At 35.7% G+C, this 20145-nt stretch overlaps 1 protein-coding gene across 12 annotated transcripts in view; it reads right to left on the reverse strand.

Annotated features, from left to right (window-relative positions):
- Positions 1-20145, reverse strand: part of NBEA (neurobeachin) — a 530623-nt gene that overhangs the window by 387172 nt on the left and 123306 nt on the right. For all 12 annotated transcript variants that reach the window (XM_068930067.1, XM_068930069.1, XM_068930074.1 and 9 more), the window contains exons 7-8: positions 15675-15794; positions 7236-7382 (exon numbers count right to left, since the gene is read on the reverse strand). In XM_068930067.1, the coding sequence (XP_068786168.1) occupies positions 7236-7382; positions 15675-15794 (267 nt within the window). The remainder of the gene's footprint in view (positions 1-7235; positions 7383-15674; positions 15795-20145) is intronic.

Raw genomic sequence — 20145 nt, forward strand, 5'->3', positions numbered from 1 at the left:
AGTAAATATATTCACAAGAATACATTGAGCTAGATGGTAATACGCAACCATCTCAGATACAAGATTGGCATAGAAGTTTTCTCAATTGTTTCTATGTTACATCGTTCTGTAATAAGCATGCAATACATAATAACGTAATAGCTGGTTTTAAAGACTTCTCAAGCTAATTCTAAAGTTCTTTGCTTCTTCCTGCACTATAGAAAAAAAGGTAGATCAAGGTTAGGAGGCAACAGAACCTGTTTTCTTTTCTTTGTAAAACAAGATTGGCCTTTTCCTGAACTTTGTGGCTTTAGTGTTATTTAGAACATTACATACTCACAACTATGCACCTATTTCACTGGCACAAGCCCCAGTATACTGACGGAGCATGCAGATTTCTCTGGATTCCAGATGTCCTAATGATAGCCACTCCAGACTAGATATGACTATGAATGACTGGGCGGGCAGGTGAATAAAGGTCAAGTTACAGTCTCTATTATCACAAGCAAAGCAAGTAGAGCACTAAATACAGGATGGACGCTCTCCTTAAAAAACATTAAGGATCCTGGTATATAGAGGGCTAAAGAAGATATGGTAAGTCAATGGAACTATCACTGATTGTAGTAATATGGGGGGGGGGGGAAATCCAAAAAGCTGTATGATGACATTTTCCAAAAATTTTCCAGTATTTTGAATAATTCTCCTTTTGGAGAAAAGCTTTGGCACAATTGGGAGTTCAGAATGTATCTAGAATAGTTGAATTTTGGGAAGGCTGAACAGTTGATTCCTCCAGCTAACTAACAGTACCAAAATTAGAATGAATAACACATTTAGCGAATGACTAAAGGAAAAGGTTCCAAAAGGTCAGCTTGCATCAACAAGTCAAATACAAGCAAGAATGATCTTACATGTCTAGCAATTCCAGCTATGTGTTGCCTGAGTTTCCCTTGGACTAAGAAATACCACACAGAAATGTTCTGAACTGATGGATCACTGCCCCCACACAGAATCTGAAGGAATTTATTGAAATAACATCTTACTGCGACATGAAAGTGGCAAACTTAAAGTGAAAGCCACATCTTAGGCCTTCATAAAATAAATAAAGACAGCAATCAGTTGCATTTCCAAAATTTCTACATTCTGGGAGGTAGTTCCCTTTTTTGGTTGTAGGGAGATCTTGGGGAGGAGGGAGAGGTAAAAAACGATTCTCTTTTGTCTTAATTTTTGACAATAAGGAAACTATGGAAAGAAATTATGTTATTTCTGCAGTCCTATGGAACCCACTCTTTACCTTGCCTAGTGAAGAAAGAATCTACACCGTCCTAGATCTCTGATTGGGATTAACTTGTGAAGAAGGAAGGAAGCAGAGGACATAAAGTGGTTCACTGTAGAACTGGATGGAAAGACTTTCATTCATGGTGTCTAACCTTCAATGAATAGAAGAAAAGCATAGAACAGGAATATCAAGCAGTCAGATGAGGGGGAAAGATCTGAAAATGGTTTAGAGATTGTCTGCAAAGTTGCTGCTAGGAGCCTGATTCTAAAGATTCTGAGAAAGCACAGGAAAGATTCTTTCAGCTCTGTTATTGAAATTACTTGCTACATGTTTGTTTTAGAAACATCCCCAAAAACACTGTTGGGACTGCACTTCTTGGTATTCTGAAAAGACCCTTTCCTGAGTAGCTGACTACTAACAGTTAAGTCCTCACGTCTTTGATTTTCTCTGTGACAGCCTCAAGGCAGTCATCAAGGAAGTAACTACCCTAAAACAATCATGAAGTAGCCCTGATATATTCCTCTAGCCATTATTTTTCTACTAGTTCTCAATGTATAATACACAGGCTTTAGAAACACATAATGAACGTCATTTTAGTATCTTCTCAGGGTAATCATTATTAGAGGATTTATTATAAGGTAATGTAAAAATTAATCTAAAACTTTTCCAGGTATACAGGAGAATATTACCTATCTATTGTAACTATAACTAATATATGGAAGACTTGTAAAATGTTCCTAAACACCATGAGCAACCCTATTTGACAATGATGGGCAAATAGGTATGACTAAAATGGTCTAAATTAGTTAGTTTTGATAACAAAAGTATGATGCTTTCAGTCAAGATTTAGGCTATACTTTTAGGAATGGAAAGAAAACCAAAATCAACTTTCAAAATTTTTTAAAATTATTTATTCCATAACTATGCTCTTTATTTTCCACTTAGGAAGGAAATAAATATTGAATGAATATATGAAGAATGAAGCTATTGCCATCCTAGATTGCAGAGTTTACATCTACTGGTATAAGCAAACAAAACTTTTAACCATCCTATAAAGGCTACCCTTGAACTAAACTGAGAAGCCTAATTCTATTCATTTAGCACAAATAAGACCTTAAATACTGCATGAATATTCAGGAAGATGCAATGTATACACATGAACTTCCAAATTCATTACATTCTTATTTGTTAGTTCACGCATTCTACACAAATTTAAGTTGAACTTTGAATTTCAGGTTTCTAAATTATTGGAAAAAAAGAAAATAAATAGCGGTATCAGAATTTATTCAGATAGTATATACATTTCTGCAATTTTTAAATTTACAATCAATAATAAAAATTGTCAACCTTTTGGCCACCAGTTAAACAGCTGAAACTGTGTGTGTATACGTAGGACATGTTGTAGAAGTTTGAGATAAAGTTGTTAACTGTTTACACTACAATCGTAGGACTCAAAAAAATTAACAATACAAAATTTAAACTGTCAATTTTTATTTTTGTAACCATTAAAGTTATAAAATTTGCTCCAAACTAATCAAAAGCAATTAAAAACTTCCCCTGAAATGCAAGATTATCTTTATAATAATCATAACTTGAGTTTCATATTTACAGCTTGAATTCCAAAGGAAATTTTGCAAAATGTAATAAATTTGACAGAAATTAATAGCAGAAGAGTGTATTGCAATTAACTTCCTGTATCCAATGTTCAGTGCAACTGAAGCTATAGCTAAAATGGTTATGAGGCGTTTAAGGTCATTCAGAAGTGAGGACTGATCATAACAAAGGTTGTAGCTGACTGTAGATGAACATTATAGAGAAAATGTGTACCAATGCATTGTACAGACAGTAAGTATATTAGTCTTTAATGAATATTAGAGTTTTATGTAATTAAATGGAAAACATTAGCTACATATTTTGACTAACTTCTCTGAGGCCTCTGCAGTGAAAAAAGGGAACCAAAGTGTCAATGAACATCTTATTGTTATTAGTACAAACTACTTGCAGATTTTTAGTCCAGGAAGGAAACTACGTTATGAAGGAATTTACACCCAAAAATATAATATACCAAAGAAAAATGTTCCTGAAGCATTAAATTCCATCTAATTAATATTTTGCATAAATCAGTAAGAAGCTACAGGTGTGAAAAAACGTAGGTTAATGGAAAACGATGAATCAAGCAAGGCAATTTGACAATACTGTAATGAGGGTAGAGTAGTAATTACTAGAAATGTCATTTAGCATGAAAGTATGTGTACTGTGTGAACCCCTTAAGCTCTCAACAAATATTACATAATAACTTTCACTTCTTGAAACAAACAAAATCATTTGCTTATCTGTATTTGATATCACTTTAGCATGCTGCTACGAATCCAGGAACTCATTAAACTCATACAGATTTATTATATTTACTATTAGGAAGGATAAGGATACTTTAATTTTCTTTTGTAAAAAATATTTTGCAAAAGTCTTTGTCCAAATAAAATACAATATCAAGTTTGGAATACAGTGTTCCTCATTTGCACAGGTGATATGCTTCTCTTGACTGACTTCGAACATTTTTAGTTCCATAGAAGGTTTTAACCATCAGCCATATCACAGAATCACAGAATCGTTTAGGTTGGAAGGGACCTCTGGAGATCATCCAGTCCAACCTCCCTGTTCAAGCAGGGTCACCTAGAGCATATTGCCCAGGATCACATCCAGACGGCTTTTGAATATCTCCAGCGAAGGAGACTCCACCACCCCTCTGGGCAACCTGTGCCAATGCTCTGTCACCCTCACAGTGAAGAAGTTTTTTCTCAGGTTCAGATGAAACTTCCTGTGGTTCAGTTTCTGCCCATTGCCTCTTGTCCTGTTGCTGGGCACCACGGAGAAGAGGCTGGCCTCATCCTCTTGACACTCCCCCTTCAGATACTTGTACACGTTGATGAGATCGCCTCTCAATCTTCTCTTCTCCAGGCTGAACAGGCCCAGCTCTTGCAGTCTTTCTTCAAAGGAGAGGTGCTCCAGCCCTCTAATCATCTTGGTAGCCCTCCGCTGGACTCTCTCCAGGAGTGCCATGTCTCTCTTGTACTGGGGAGCCCAGAATTGGACACAGGACTCCAGGTGAGGCCTCCCCAGGGCTCAGGAGAGGGGCAGGATCACCTCCCTCCACCTGCTGGCAACACTCTTCCTCATGCACCCCAGGAGACCATTGGCCTTCTTGGCCACAAGGGCACACTGCTGGCTCATGCTTGACTTGTTGTCCACCAGCACTCCCAGGTCCTTCTCGGCAGAGCTGCTTTCCAGCAGGTCAGTCCCCAGCCTGTACTGGTGCATGGGATTATTCCTGCCTAGGTGCAGGACCCTGCACTTGCCTCTGTTGAACTTCGTGAGGTTCCTCTCCGCCCACCTCTCCAGCCTCTCCAGGTCTCTCTGAATGGCAGCACAGTCTTCTGGTGGGTCACTCTCCCCCCAGTTTAGTATCATCAGCAAACTTGCTGAGGGTGCACTCTGTCCCTTCCTCCAGCTCACTGATGAATACGTTGAACAAGACTGGACCCAGGACTGACCCCTGGGGGACACCACTAGCCACAGGCCTCCAACTTGACTCTGCGCCATTCACCACAACCCTCGGAGCTCGGCCATCCAGCCAGTTCTCGATCCACCTCACCGTCCACTCGTCTAGCCCACACTTCCTGAGCTTACCTAGGAGGATGTGATGGGAGACAGTGTCAAAAGCCTTGCTGAAGTCCAGGGAGACAACATCCACTGCTCTGCCCTCATCTACCCAGCCAGTCATTCTGTCAGAGAAGGCTATCAGATTGGTCAAGCAGGATTTCCCTTTGGTGAATCCATGCTGACTACTCCTGATCACCTTCTTGTCCTCCACATGCTTAGTGATGACCTCCAGGAGGAGCTGTTCCATCACCTTTCCAGGGCTGGAGGTGAGGCTGACAGGCCTGTAGTTCCCTGGCTCCTCCTTCGTGCCCTTTTGGAAGACTGGCGTGACATTGGCTTTCTTCCAGTCCTCAGGCACCTCTCCTGATCTCCATGACCTTTCAAAGATGATGGAGAGTGGCCTAGCGATAACATCCGCCAGCTCCCTCAGCACTCGTGGGTGCATCCCATCGGGGCCCATGGATTTATGGATGTCAAGTTTGGACAAAAGATCTCTAACCCGATCCTCCTCAACCAAGGGAGAGTCTTCCTTTCTCCAGACTTCCTCTCGTCTCCAAGGTCTGGAATTCCTCAGGACTGGCCTTAGCAGTGAAGACGGAAGCAAAGGCAGCATTCAATAACTCTGCCTTCTCTGTATCCTTTGTCACCAGGGCACTCGCCCCATTCAGCAGCGGGCCCACGTTTTCCCTAGTCTTCCTTTTGCTATTGATGTATTTGAAGAAGGCCTTCTTGTTGTCCTTGACATCCCTTGCCAGATTTAATTCCAAAATGCAACATTTTGCAAAATGCAAAATATGCAACAGACTTACTCTTTCCCCAGTAAGCTTCACATATATGTAGTGATCTGAACTACAGGACTGTTGTACATCCACATAACAGTTAACCTGAGTAGGCACTGGCCTGTGCTGCACTGCACATACCCCCTGCCATAGGATAAACTTAAATGGCTAACAGTAATCGAGGAGCCTGTAGGCAGCTCCCACAGCGATTACGACACTTGGTGTGTCCTCGCCCTTATCTAAAAGTGAAGTAGACGTTCTCATGTGAACGTCCTTTTGCTTGTCAATATGAACAGATGAATAGAATTGTTCTAAGAATACCCTATTAAGAGCTCCAAAGACCAAAATGCTGGTGAATCTTTCCACAGATAAGATTTGCGCAGTGTGCCGTATCCTCCTTGAAAGGTATGTCGGATGCTTAACCATCTTGGCGGTCCCAGCATCAGAAGGGAGGTAAGATTTAATTGCCAATCTTCTATTCGGCTCCTATCTTTGAGCATTCTGATTAAACATCCTATTATAGTTGAAGATTCGAGTGGGCATTCTTTCTTACAGACATCTGAAAAGAAACAGCACCTCCCTGGGGCACAATATACTTACCTCTTCGCATTACATACACAGCATAAAAGATATTTTCAGGTGGCATTGTCATTCAAGTGTCAGCTGTTTTTTTATAATTAAGCATATCAAATTAACTATATTTGAATCTAAACGTTGATTTTTACTCTTTAATTTTTTAAGCTTATATTTATAAGTATATAGTACATATCAAGAATCTGAAAATCTTCTTCAGATGATACTGTGGATTTCACAAATCAGCAAAAGAAAACTTGAGAATAATTGATAGTAGAAATTCAATAGCCTGTAGCAGAGGTTAGATTTGTTCATTCATTTTCAAGCTTTCTCTCTTAGGCAGTTTCCACAGAATTCAACAAAACATCTGCTTTTTTTTCTTGATGAAATACTACACACAGTTATTCCAAAAAATAACTGAGATTGTTTTTATTAAAGATCCACATTTATGCATGCACCTTCTATTTGTCCAAACTGTCCCCTAAGTGTCACTAGCGAAGTATAAGTAAAAAGCTCAACTGTTATTTCAGCAAAACTACTCAAAACTGTGTACTTGGTTATAATTTTTATTTTAATAAATTTATTATGCTTTGTTGAATTTTATTCTGTTTTAACTCAAGTTTTAAATACAAAACAGGGGACAACGGGTAAGTTCCTCCAGTTTTCAGTACATCAGATACAAAATTGCCCTAATCTGATTATGACCCACATTTAAAAAACTCATATACAATCATGTTTCAACTGCACTTTAAAGAAATTACTTGCATCTTTCAAAAAACTGGTGGAATTTAACATCAGTTATAAAGCTTGAAAAAAAACCCCAATCTTTTACGGAAAACAAATCACGCAGCACTACATGAAAATCCTAAAAAGAATATCTACATTCACACAACCTCCAACTATATCTACCAATTATTTTATGACATTTCCAGTTGTACCAAACTATGCTTTCAAAGATCTATTATTACCTTATATCCAGGTCCTAACTGATGTATTGCAAAAATCTGTGCTGGGTTGAGTGCTTCAGTGAATACATATACTGCTCCAAGCTGGCCACAGAACACTCTATTAGCATCAGCAGTCTCCGAAGAGCCAAGAAAACATTTATCATAGCTCTGCATTAAAAAGAGGCAACATTAATGAACTTTAGTTATACAAACTATACAATGAAATAATATGTACGTACAGCTATTGAAGTAAAATATAAGGAAGGCTGTTATTAAGATAGTAAATCAATCATTTCATATTTCAATACCTGATTATCTGTAGTGAACAATTTCATTTTGACTATAGTAGCATTTATTTATATATGTATATAGGTATATATTTGCTCAGTATTTCAATTCTGTTATGACTGACTGGTAGGATTTGTTTTTATCAATCTTTTGACATATAATAGAGAAAATTAAACTGTACATTCAAGTATCAAATAACCTTCCCTATTTCCTTCTAGAAAATATGAAAGCTTGGAAGCTGCTTCCTTATAATCAGAACTATCACTGCTATTCAAATAGTTGAATAATCTCTAAGTTAACAAAGAACATGTGCAAATACACTATTCCCTCACTGTTCTGCCAGTAAAGCTAAACAGCTCCTAGCCCAGGACTTCTTCCACAGTCAAGAGACTTGCTATTTTCCATTCCTCCTTCCCATAACTGTCCCTCCTGTAACTCCCCATCTTTCCATTTTCTACTATTCACTACATGAAGTAGTGTTCTTTTTTCAGATTAAATTTATTTTACATAAATTAGGTTTTCTTCTGGTGCTTTCACGAAAAAAGCTTTCAGAGGAAACAAAGTTTAAAACTTAACTGTCTAGAACAAAGATCTTGTGAATTACAAAATAAGCAGCACAAAGTACTATATTAGTAGCATAATGTTGTAAGGCTATGCATTCTGCTTCCTGGAGTCATATGTACCTTCTTTAACAGAAACAAGGAACACAGACAGCCTCCCTTTTTGAGCCAATCATCAAACTAGTAGAATCTGCATTAGGAAGCCTGTTTTTTCATCTCTCTCAGCTACTCAGATTCACCCAAATAAGTTTTAATCAGTCTAGAGAATGGAGTCAAAAATGGTTCACTGCTAGTGCCACTGATCTAGGTGGATAAGCCATTAACGAGAAAAAAGGGATTCTTGTCTAAAGAGTTAGGAGGTAGTCACAGATCTAGAGCTTAGCTTTGCAATGAGGTGAGGTGAGAAGTATCCAGGATTTTATCTCTGATTTATCCACCTTTTGACCAATACCTCCTGTAATTTTTTTTCTGTATAATTTCTAAATTTTGAGGGAACTTTTTGGACAGTATTAATTTTTTTTTTTTTTAAATGCTATTAAAATCAATCCACAAGGTCCTATCTCTCTTGCTCTACTGGTCTCTCAGTGCTCTACTGGTAAATCTATATCTGAGCCAATGAAAGGTGAAACTAACAATTTTCAGTTAGTCCATGAAAGTCCTTCTTAGCCTGAAGGTCTCACTGATACCAGGGACATTACTGTCAGAAAGTGTTAAGTCAACTCACCTTGAGCTACGGATTTTTCTATTGCTCATTTGTGGAATTTTTCTGAGTTACTAATGCCACTATCAACTCAGTTTATACTTACAAACTCTAAGAGGTGCACTTGCTTGCCTATTTCAAGGATATTTTCCTGACTTCTACTAGTTGCCATTAACTGTACAACAGTCAGTGCAGTTCTTAATGGATTCTAGGTTTCATGTATCATTGCGATCTAGGTCTCTTAACTCAAAGTAATTTTCAGTTCTGTTTTCATTCTTATCACATCACACTTTCCCAATTTCAGGAGCTTCATTCTAGATTAGATGTTTTTATTATTGTTAACTAGAAAGGAGGGTTAACTCCTGATCTTCTAGTAATTTTCATTCATTTCTGTTCCAGACTCCAAACTTAACCTGGTCATCTGAAAGATCTTTATTTTTTTAACCAGCAGCCAATCCAAGTTCATTTGAACTTCCTCCATTTATCTCACATTTCCATAGTTTCAAGCCTGATACTAGCTGATCAAAGCTTGTTTGCCTATTTCTGTGCATCTCTGGTAGTATTATGTATTATGTATTGCCACTAATCACCCCAAGATAGGGTGATTGACAGATCTGCTTCATTCAGTGCATTCGGTTTCAAATCTATTTTATGTCCATAGAAAATTAAACTTCTGGTACTTGCTACCCTAATTTTGTCCTTATTATTCTTGATACTTATAAGACTCATTCCAATTGCAGCCCAAACGTTACTACTGCCATCAACCTGTCGGTTTTTTCATCACGTATATCAACTTTTTCAATCCTTCTACAAATTCTCTATCCTACAATGCAAGCACAATCCCTGTGAAAAACCCTCAGGCATCAAGTTTATCTTCATCCAGGTATTTGAACAAATCTTCCACCAAACTTCAGCAGTCGCCTATTCTACATATTGAAGAAGAAGTTTTAAGCTTCATCTCATGTTGTTTCCTATAATTGAGGAAAATTCCAAATTTAAGAGCTGTAATAGTCCTACTCATCCAATTTAACTTCTATCTCAAAATATATTTGATCTCTCATAAATACAGCCCACAATTGCTTAATGTATATGCAAGTGATCATGACCGCTGATCAGCTTATAATTGTACACTTTTGGTTATTTATGTTACACCCTGTCATGCATTGTACTTCATCTTTTTGTCATAACCTCCAGTGATATTTACTCTTTGGAATATAAACTCCACATTATATATACCATTCGCTATCTTATCTGTGTAGCACCTAACATGATGAATATCAGTAGTGCTACATCTTTTACGTTTTACTAAATAGTAATAAGGAAGTTGGAGCCAAAAATTACTCTGAAGAGTAAGTACAGCAGCAGTCTTCATAATAGAAAGAGCTATAAAAAGAAGCTTACAGTATATATTAGAATAACCCCAGATTTCCTTCCTTCTCTTCCCCTTTTTCATCCACATTCACAGTTTCTCTGTAACATTCAGACCGAAGCACTGCACAAGATTTTTAGGTCTCCCCAATAAAATAAAAGATCTTGAGGGAGGTTTAAGAACATTCAGATAATTCAGTTTTGCATAGATGGCAAGTTTTACAAAATCCTATGATTAAAATGTGTTCATTATGATAAGAGACATTTGTGAAGGATATGGACTTGAAGCCTTAATTACTATTTCATGCAACATCCTCTATCTTGCTGATATATAAATTCCATCTTGCAGAATGCACTAGGAACCTAGTGACTTTATAGTGATGTATAAATAAGAAAGAATTGGAAGAAAAATAAGAAAAAAAATCATTGCAAAAATGAAAAAAAGCATCTTTTAAACTTTTAACTTTTTTGTCATCTGCATATTACTTCAGTGTCTTCTAGGGCACATCCTAAAATTGTAGACTGTAGTATTTTCCAGTTCTTGTTTGGATTCAAAGGGTAAATTTCAGATATTAAAAAAATGACATGAAAAGATAAAATAAATGGTAATGTTAGATCTATCTGGGGAAAAAAAAAATCACAGGCTCTACCAACACAAAACTAATCTTAAAAAAATTTAACCGAGTCCTTTCACTTTAAACTCAGTAACGCAAATTAATAAATATTTTCAACATGCATTATTTGTTAAATGGCAGCTTTGACACAATGAGCAAGTGAAATGACAATGAAATGTCTTATTTTCATGATATGTGTTTTAAAAACTAACCTCTGATAGAACAGTTAAAAGATCTGTAAATTTTTAACTTCACATGTACTTCAAAGATAGAAGTCCTGTTCTTCATTTGTTGTTATGCTAGTTCCATAGTGACAGATAATACTGTTCTTTATAAAAAAAAAATTAGTCTTATTTCCATTATCAAAGTAGTATCTTGAACTTTTTTCCACATTCTCTTTCTGCCTCAAAAACTGACCCTAAATTAACGACAGGAGTTCATTAGTTTCTGTTCAAATGAGGATTACCCTTTTAGATGTTTAGCTGTATCAAGATTATGAAATATTTTCTGATTTTTTTTAACCTGATAGCCTCAGTTAACTCCAATGTTTTTTTCAAGTTTCCATTTTTTAACATTTGTTTAGGTTTATTTAAAACAAGAAACATACAAGATAATGTTAAAAATAATGAGCAAGTATATTTCCTAAAGTATATTTCCTTTCACTTGTATTAGCTGTAGTATTCTTTTTATGTTTTATATATAAATATATTAATGGTATAATCAGATCATCTAATTAGTAACACACCGAGATTTAATAACAGTGAGTAGAAAAAGACCTGGAGGGATCTCCTACATTTGGATTAAGGTTAAATTTTAGCACAACTGAGAGAAATGTCTGGAATGTTTTTAGTGAAAAATATTTTACAAATATTTAAAATAATTTCTGCTGGAAAATGTTTTCTAAGAAAATATATTTTTTATGCATGCATATCATTGAAGATGGCAAGAACTGCGTGACACTCAGAAAAATGAATCTCTGATACAGGCAAGTTTTTACACTGGAAAAAAATTACAGGTTTGCAGAATTCTCAAAATTAAGACCCTTAATGAAACTGTGTAGCAAATTATCTTACAATGGTTTTTTAATAAGAAAAGCCTGCAAAGAGTAAGATACTTTGCCTTCCAACTAAACACGCAGACAATAATAAGCAACTCCTACCAATATCCTCCCCTTTCTGGGTTATCAATATCTGTTTCTATAACCTGAACTTGTAAATCTGTCACGAAAATCTAGCTGAAGAGTTATGCACAAAAAATGATATAAAGAAAGAGACATGACTGTCTGACTTGCATAGTTTTTTCTTTCCCTACAAAGCCTACAGTACAGTACTAGCAGGTGCAGTACAGTACTTTTATCTCACACTTGTATGAGACTTAATAAATTACATAGCAGAGGGTACGAAGGTAGAAGTGAACTCATAAACTGGATAATTGCTTAAGATTTTTTTAAGCTGCTACTTTTAAAAACTCAAGCTCCATATGAAACAGGAAAGTTTCAATAAAGGTAAAACATCGGCTTCTCCTTCTAGCTAATTTACAATAGTGCTAAACTGCCCAAGTATACACTCCTGTATTTTCCTTTTTATGTCCTCCACACATGCTAGCGTTCATATATCCTCCCTCAATTTCTCCCCTCCTACTTTCTGCTCTATTTCCTACTTCTGATCTAATGGATTTTTGTTATAAAGATATATTGAGAACTAATGATACTTGGTATTTTTCATAACTTAAAGTCTATCATCCAGCAGACATAAAAAAGCAAAACCTTAGTAGAAACTTAAAATCCTTGTACTCTTTGTGATATAAAAAAGTAGAGAGGAATACTGTGAATAAAGGATGAATAAATCAGCTATCTCTGCTAAGAGCAGTTTAACTTCCACATAGCTCTGAATGAAAACAACACTGAAAATAACACTTTCTTTCCTTCTCCACCAACCTTATTTTTAAATAACAAAATGTAATTCCTCAAAATTCATCAGTAAAAAAATCCTTCATTTATTAAAAAAGGAAAAAACAAAACAAAAGCAAAAAAAAAGCAAAACCTAAAATATTCTTATTTTAAGTATATCTTCAAATCTGAAATACATTCACAATTCAGTGACTTTTATCTTTGTGAGAAGGAACGAGATATTTAGACAAACAGACAGATAAACTTAAGGAAGAGTTTACAACTACGTGTAGTCTCCTAGCCCAGTAAATACGGTGTTGCCATTGCCAGCAACAGACTGCAAGGTTTATAATATAGATCTGAGAACTTGTCACGCTCTGTCTGGACTCATCTTGCCCTGCCTGGAGCTTTGCATTAGCTTCTTCAGCTGTAACAGCAATTTCCTAAAGACCAGGTAACTATTGCCTAATTTGTTTTACTTTTGCTTAGCTTTGCATAATTGCATAGTATATTTTTTGTGTAGATGGTACTAACAAGTAGCTATTCTACATGGAACGAAATATTTATCACCATAGCATAATAATACAGTGTAGAGAAATACAGGCCTAGTGTTACAGCAGAAGCGTTGAAAGGGTGGACATATGATACATTGTAGAGAAAGTACAGATATAGGATGATACTGGAGGCCCTAGGACTATAAACAACTCACCAGTTGTCAATTACTGATACTTTAAGAAATCTAACCTTTGAAACTGGGTAAAATCAGCTTTGAGCATCATAAAAAGAACAAAAAACAAGCACCCGCCACAGGTAAAACATGCCATATATAGTAAATTTTGATGTAACATGGAACTGCAGACCAAGGGAGAAGGCAAGATTTAAAAGCAGGTTAATACACATACAAAGATGACCCCATGAGGATCCAAGTACGAAGATGAAGAAATCAACATCATTCTTCTCCTAAAGCACTTTGGATGCTGGCAACTCACTGTACCCACCTGCCCCCAGTTTGCAGTCATTGGCCTCAGGACCCAGAGGGGAAATGGAGAATAAGCACAGCATCGGAAAGAGGGGTAGATACTAGGAATTTTGTCTATACAATTTTAACTGTTAATCAATTGAACTATAAATGTCAGTATTACTGTAACCAGACTAATCATAATGCTTCCATTAGAGTGCTTAGGACAGATCCTCTGAGATCTCAGCTGACTTTTGAATCACCAAATTCTCACCCATCAGAAAGTGTTTAGATCACTCAGAAGAATCCATGTCCTGTGAAAAATGAAAGCTTTGCCTTTTCTGGTAACTATCAGTTCCATCAGGAAAACACAGAATGGTCATCAGAAGCTCTGACAAGCAGAGCCCTCTTACTTTTATTAATACTTAATATTTAAACTCTATTCCTTTCAAACCCGACTTTGATTCTAGAATTTGGCAACGGAGGGTAAGGAAAACCATGACACATGTTAACTTCCGTAAGTACAAAATAGCTTCCTTAGCCTAGAAAGAAAATCAGTCGGAACCAGCTGAGTACTACATTATAAATATGAAATAAGAAACTGTGGCAGGCTGATGAACCAAGCACCTCTGAATGTCCAGCACAGGTTTATATGAGGGCAGAGCATAAAAGGTAATTATTTTGTCTGCCTCCTCCATCCAAACCTTTGGGCTAGAAAAAAAGTGCTTATTTTCTGTATCATGAGGTATATACCTCTCACCTCTTCCAAGGCAGAAGATAAGAGAAGGATGCACAAAAACATTTTGAAGTATTTATATGATTTCATTAAAGTCATATATATGTGTGTGTGTTTGTGTGTGTGTGTGTGTGTTATAACAACAACAATCTGAGGTCTGATGCATTCCTTTTAAGAATATATAATTTAAACTCAGCCCAATTGGCAGATTCAGGTGTACTTACAGGTGTAATTAACCCCTGGTAAACCTGAATGGTTTCTGCCTGTGGTACAAGCAGATGCAGTATCGCTCTGTCTTTGCTCTGAGCTGAAACTATGAGTAGAACGGTATATTACGCACTGTCCAAATCCATATATGACGTCTCTCAATATCTTTTAATAGGCTTGCACAGACAATAAGGGAGCAAATCTCTCTGTAAAAGACTACGACTCAAAAAAATTCTTTAATATTTCAGGGATGCAATTTGTAGCAGTTAATTTGCATTTGTTAATAGTATTAATTAAATATTAATTCCTTAATACTTAGCACTGCATCTTTAGTATTGGTTAATTGCCTATTCACTAATGTCAAGTCAACCAATAAAATAATCAGAATATAACTGTTACTTTGAGATAGACTTAAGACAGCTGATTGCTTAATACTATAAATCTCTTGACACTTTTCCATGCTTCTCTTTTCCAACTCTGTTTTTTCCTTCATCTTGATCTGTCCTGTTATCTATCTTAAAATTGTAAATTCTTCTGAGAAGAGATGATCTCTTATTATATCTGTACAATGCCTAAAACGATAGGACTCTGATCGTAATTCAGGCTACTCAGTTCTACAGCAATTTTAAAAGTACTCAAATTTTGGGTCAGTCAACACAAACACCATAGACATCTTTAAATCAACTTAAAACATCTCTTCAACCAAGCACAGAACTTAACGTGATACAAAAATGTGCATTTTTCCTATGCATGGGCAGCATGTATAATCATTTGGATAAAAGAATTAGTTTTTCTTAAGAACTACTTAGAATGACTTTTAGCTAATTCTGTAAAATCTAAACACCACAATAATTTCCTATGGAAAAAGCTAAGTATTAAACCATTGTTGTCAGTGTCCTAAATACAGTAACACATATTAAAAATATTAGCTGTAAGTCTCTACAAATCAAATCTCTGCAAATTTCATTAAAGTAGCTATTCAGAATACATAAAAACCTATTACAGTCTAAAGAAAAAGTGCATAAGAACTACAGAAAATAAATACAGAATATCTTTTCTATCTCTTTTTCAATTTATTTTAAAATCAAACATTTTAGTGTGCTAAAAAGCTACGAAAAAGAAAAATAAAATAAAATCTTACATCATTTGTGTTAACGTGCCAGGCCATGTCACCATAGGATACCAGCTGACCATTCACATAACACCGTATTTCACTGTTTCTCCAGCGGTTATAGATGTGTACAATACTTATCATGTACCACTGAAAAGAAATGGAAAATTAGTATACACTGGCAGTGTTTATGCTATAAAACCAACTTAATGATTGGCATAAAAAATAAATGACTAATCCTGTAAAGGTAGATGAATGGATGAATCCTCGCAACCCCCTTAAAATTAAAAGTCAAGCAGTGGAATTTCAGGTCTAGCCAGTAGAACTGCTTCTGTATTTAACAGTGTACCTACCTCAGTCCCTTTATGGAATTAAGGCCAAAGATGCATGCATACAATTACAAAAGATGAAACACTTCCATTCTTGAAAGTGTAATTTAAAAACTATACACTGTAACATAAAAAACACAGCTGAGGACTGATCTGCAATCCAGTTCTAAGCTCACTTATGTTAACAATTTTCATATCATTTCTATCATAGCTCTCTGAGAGAAAATTATTAAATAAAAGAAGAAAATTTCACAACAGCAAATCTTAGAGACCAGTTTAGAAAATAGTCCAGATTGCTTTATAAGATTTTATTTCTGTATTCTTTATCACTCCACCAATTTTGGACAACTGTTATATCATTAAAAAAGTATTATATTATCAAATTAAGAAACCATCACAGCAAAATGCCTACAACTACGGACATCTTTGAAATAAATCATTATGCCTCTGATGAACAAGTTTCAGAAGAAAAATCTTTGTTTCCTTTAAAATCCAATGTTCAAACTGATCTAAGATCACACGCTGGGAATGGAACTTAAAGCTTTGTAATCTTCAATTCGACTCACATATATAATGTGTGTCTGTATTGTTTCAAAATATATACAAATCAGAAGAAAACACACATACTGGAGACAGTCCAGCTTAGTGCCATGAGGTCGATTAAGGGATTGGAGCATCTGTCAAGTGAGGAAAGGCTGAGAGAGCTGGGATTGTTCAGCCTGGGAAACAGAAGGCTCAGGGGGGATCTGATCAATGTGTATAAATACCTGCTGAGGGAGAGTGCAAAGACGACTGAGCCAGACTCTTCTCAGTGGTGCCCTCAGACAGGACAAGAGGTAAAAGACACAAATTGACATTACAGGAAATACCATTTAAACACAACAAGAAAGTGGGTTTTCTGCTGGTTTGTTTGTTTTTAACTGGGCGGTTGGTCAAACACTGGAAGAGGCTGCCCAGACAGATTGTAGAGTCTCCAACTTCGGAGATACTCAAACCCAACGTGACATGGTCCTGGGCAACCTGCTCTAGCTGACTCTGTTTGAGCAGGGGCTGGACTAGACTATTTCCGTAAGTCCCTTCCAACCTCATCCATTCTGTGATCCTGTAAAAAAATCAGGTCATTTACATTAAAAACACTACTTTATATTTTAATATTTACAGAAGGCCTTTTCAAATTTATCACCATCAAAAATATCCACATATAGAGCAATCACTCAGCAGCTAGCAATTCAAGACATTTTATGACCACCTCAAAAGATCCAGCCATACTGAAAATTGTATTTATTCAACTAACTGCTTATATTGCAAACACTGATTTTATCTTGCCCTTTTTGTTGTTAGTTATAGTCGTTGTCTTGTAGATTTTATCATTGGTCTTACCAGGAATAAATGTGCCGTTATTCTGTTAGGAATCTAACTTATTATTTAGAATATTAATTTACTAGTTACTTGTCTTTTCCTTTTTGGTATCTTCTTTAATCATTGCCTTTGATTTTTATGTTTAGTCAGGTCTCTTTTTTCAAAACAGAGACTTTCTCCTTCCCTAGAGATATTATTTTAACTATCTTGTTTAACAGTTACTCAGTTACTTCTAGGAATACTTAGTACATACATCTTCACAAAAATAAGGTGTGTGTCCCCACAGGCTTTAGCCCAGTTAACAAATGGCTTCCAAAGTAATAACACATTTTCAAAGCCAGAATAACTTGAGCTAGTTATGCGGTATGCTTTTATCTATATGATCTTGACTGCCCAACCACCACCCTAGAAAGCAGCATTTCAGATACTTCGAGTAGATGCAGTCCCTCATAATTAACCACTTCATGCAACAGGCCAACTAGTTTAAGCCATCAACAGCTTTAATTTATATGCTGCAGGTGCCTTTCTCTTCTTCAAATGACTAGTTGAGATGGCTAACTTTCAGGGAGGATTTATCTCGTAAGAACTGATTTTAAAAAATCTAGATAGCTGTTACTACAAAAAAAAAATGTGAATAGAAAATGTGTTCATTTTGTAACCTCACCTTTTGCTGTTCTGCTGTTTTGCCTTGGTAAGACACCACATTAAAGTTTGTTTTTCCATAGACAACATAGAAAATTATCATCTGCACTATATGCCATATCATTGTTATGTTTATAAAACAGTGAATCGGTTACTACATTTGTCACAAATTTTTAATTTTTGAAAAAGTACTACACAAGGCACGTAGCTTGATTGTACACAAGAAGCATCTGATATATCATCGTACAAAGTTACTCTTCCTTTACCCTTTGATTTATTAAAAATTTCACATCCTGCGTCTGTTGACCTGTTGTCCTCAGCACATAGTAACTATGGATATAGTTGAAAATGTTGTAGGCAGCCTCTCCATATGTATTCTTGCAAGGTAAGTGGTACTGTCTGTTAAGTAACATTTAATTATGTAGCCCTGACCAATTTTGATCATTAAGAATGCAACTGCAGTATATATAAAGTTTATGTTTTACAAACACCAGTTTCCTATTCAGTTTTCAACTTCAATAATTAAACTGAACTTCTTCTTACAGTTTCTACCTTTTAAAAAAAAACCCACAGATTATATATAACATATACACATTCCTTTTTATATTAATCTGTTATTTATACATATACATAAATAATTTATATTTCAAAACTTGACACTTTGCATATATTATTAATACTTCTGTCTCTTCCAGTTGGATCCACCGGATACACCGAAGCGTAAGCAGTAAGCATACCGATTCTTGAATAAAAGTTCAAATCACAAGTGAATTCTTTTCAATAAAAGTGGCTACAAAACTTTTGAATACAAGGAAGTGTTTACATGTCATATCAGTTACATAATGAAAGCCTTGCTTTTCCTTGCCACTTGAAGAATGTGATGCTAAAACAGAACAGAACTTGAGTAATCCTATTTGCAGGCAAACTTCAACAGTTTTCTGTTGCACTTATTTTAAGCTGCAAAGGCAGACATGAAACAGATTAAGTACTTCAGTGGGTAAGCATTCTACTATTGATAGCTATTATTATTTTAAAGAAAATGCTATATACATACATGCCAAGTATTAAAAACTCTCTTTATATATCCATCATTTCCTCAAGGCTCTCTCTTTCACTGTTCAAAGACGATCTTTTTATATTAAAAAATGAGTAAAACAATTCAGGTGATTTTTTTAGTTTGATAAAAAAGGAAGTAAGTATTTGAAACAAAAATCTAACCTTGTCCTGTTGGATCTCTTCTGTCTTTCATCAAGTAGAAACTGAGCACACACCCAGTTCATTAGTATCTAACTTTTTTTAGATTTCTCAACACAGTATCTTGCTGTAAATTTTAGATTAACGTGGTAACTTACTCCCTGAGCAGGGGCAAGTAGACATAGAGGGAATTAATATAAATAAAACCTACCTCTCTGTATCAGAGAAAATAAAAGCAAAAAGTTTTTCACATGTGATTTCGAAATCCCAAAAAGCACAGAATAAGTAAAAAAAAAAAAAAAAAAAAAAAGCTTATAGCAAAATGTCTTTTGCCAATAATCCTGCAGTTTGCAGTACCCCCCCCCAAATTATACTATACGTTAATACATTTCTAAAGATTGTTTTCATATTTATTTTCTAGGTTTTTAAAAACATATTTTCATTTTTTCCTCCTAAAAAGTTACAGTTACCAGAGGGGGAAAAAAAAAAACCCTACTAATCAGACAATAGTACGTAAGAGTATCTCACTTCTTGTGCGCCCAAGTAAACAGATTTATTGGGTAATATTAGATTAAAGACATACTGCTATGGCTTTGGCTTCCAAAGTCATGTGCTGCCAGCCTAGTTTTTTTTCAAGAAACAATGAACAAAGTATTTCTGTGGGTAAAAAAAACCACCACAAGGCAAGTTTCCCTTCATGCTTTATAGATAGATTCTGCTTCAGAAAGAAATAGTCACTATAAATTTAGTAAGATATTCATAACCCAAACAGACTAAAAGCTTAACTGGTAACTATGCTAACCAGAAACCAGGTGCAGAGTGTTTTGACCAGCTCTGCTTTAATCAGTGCTTATTTTTCAAAGCTTCCACACTGCCTAACATAAATCTCACAGAAGAAAAAATCCCTTGCCATCTCCTTCCTTCAAAGGTTACTCTTACCAGTAATCTCCACTAAGCGCAGATGATTTTAAATACTT

Source organism: Struthio camelus, chromosome 1 (assembly GCF_040807025.1).
Source record: "Struthio camelus isolate bStrCam1 chromosome 1, bStrCam1.hap1, whole genome shotgun sequence".
Classification (NCBI taxonomy): domain Eukaryota; kingdom Metazoa; phylum Chordata; class Aves; order Struthioniformes; family Struthionidae; genus Struthio; species Struthio camelus.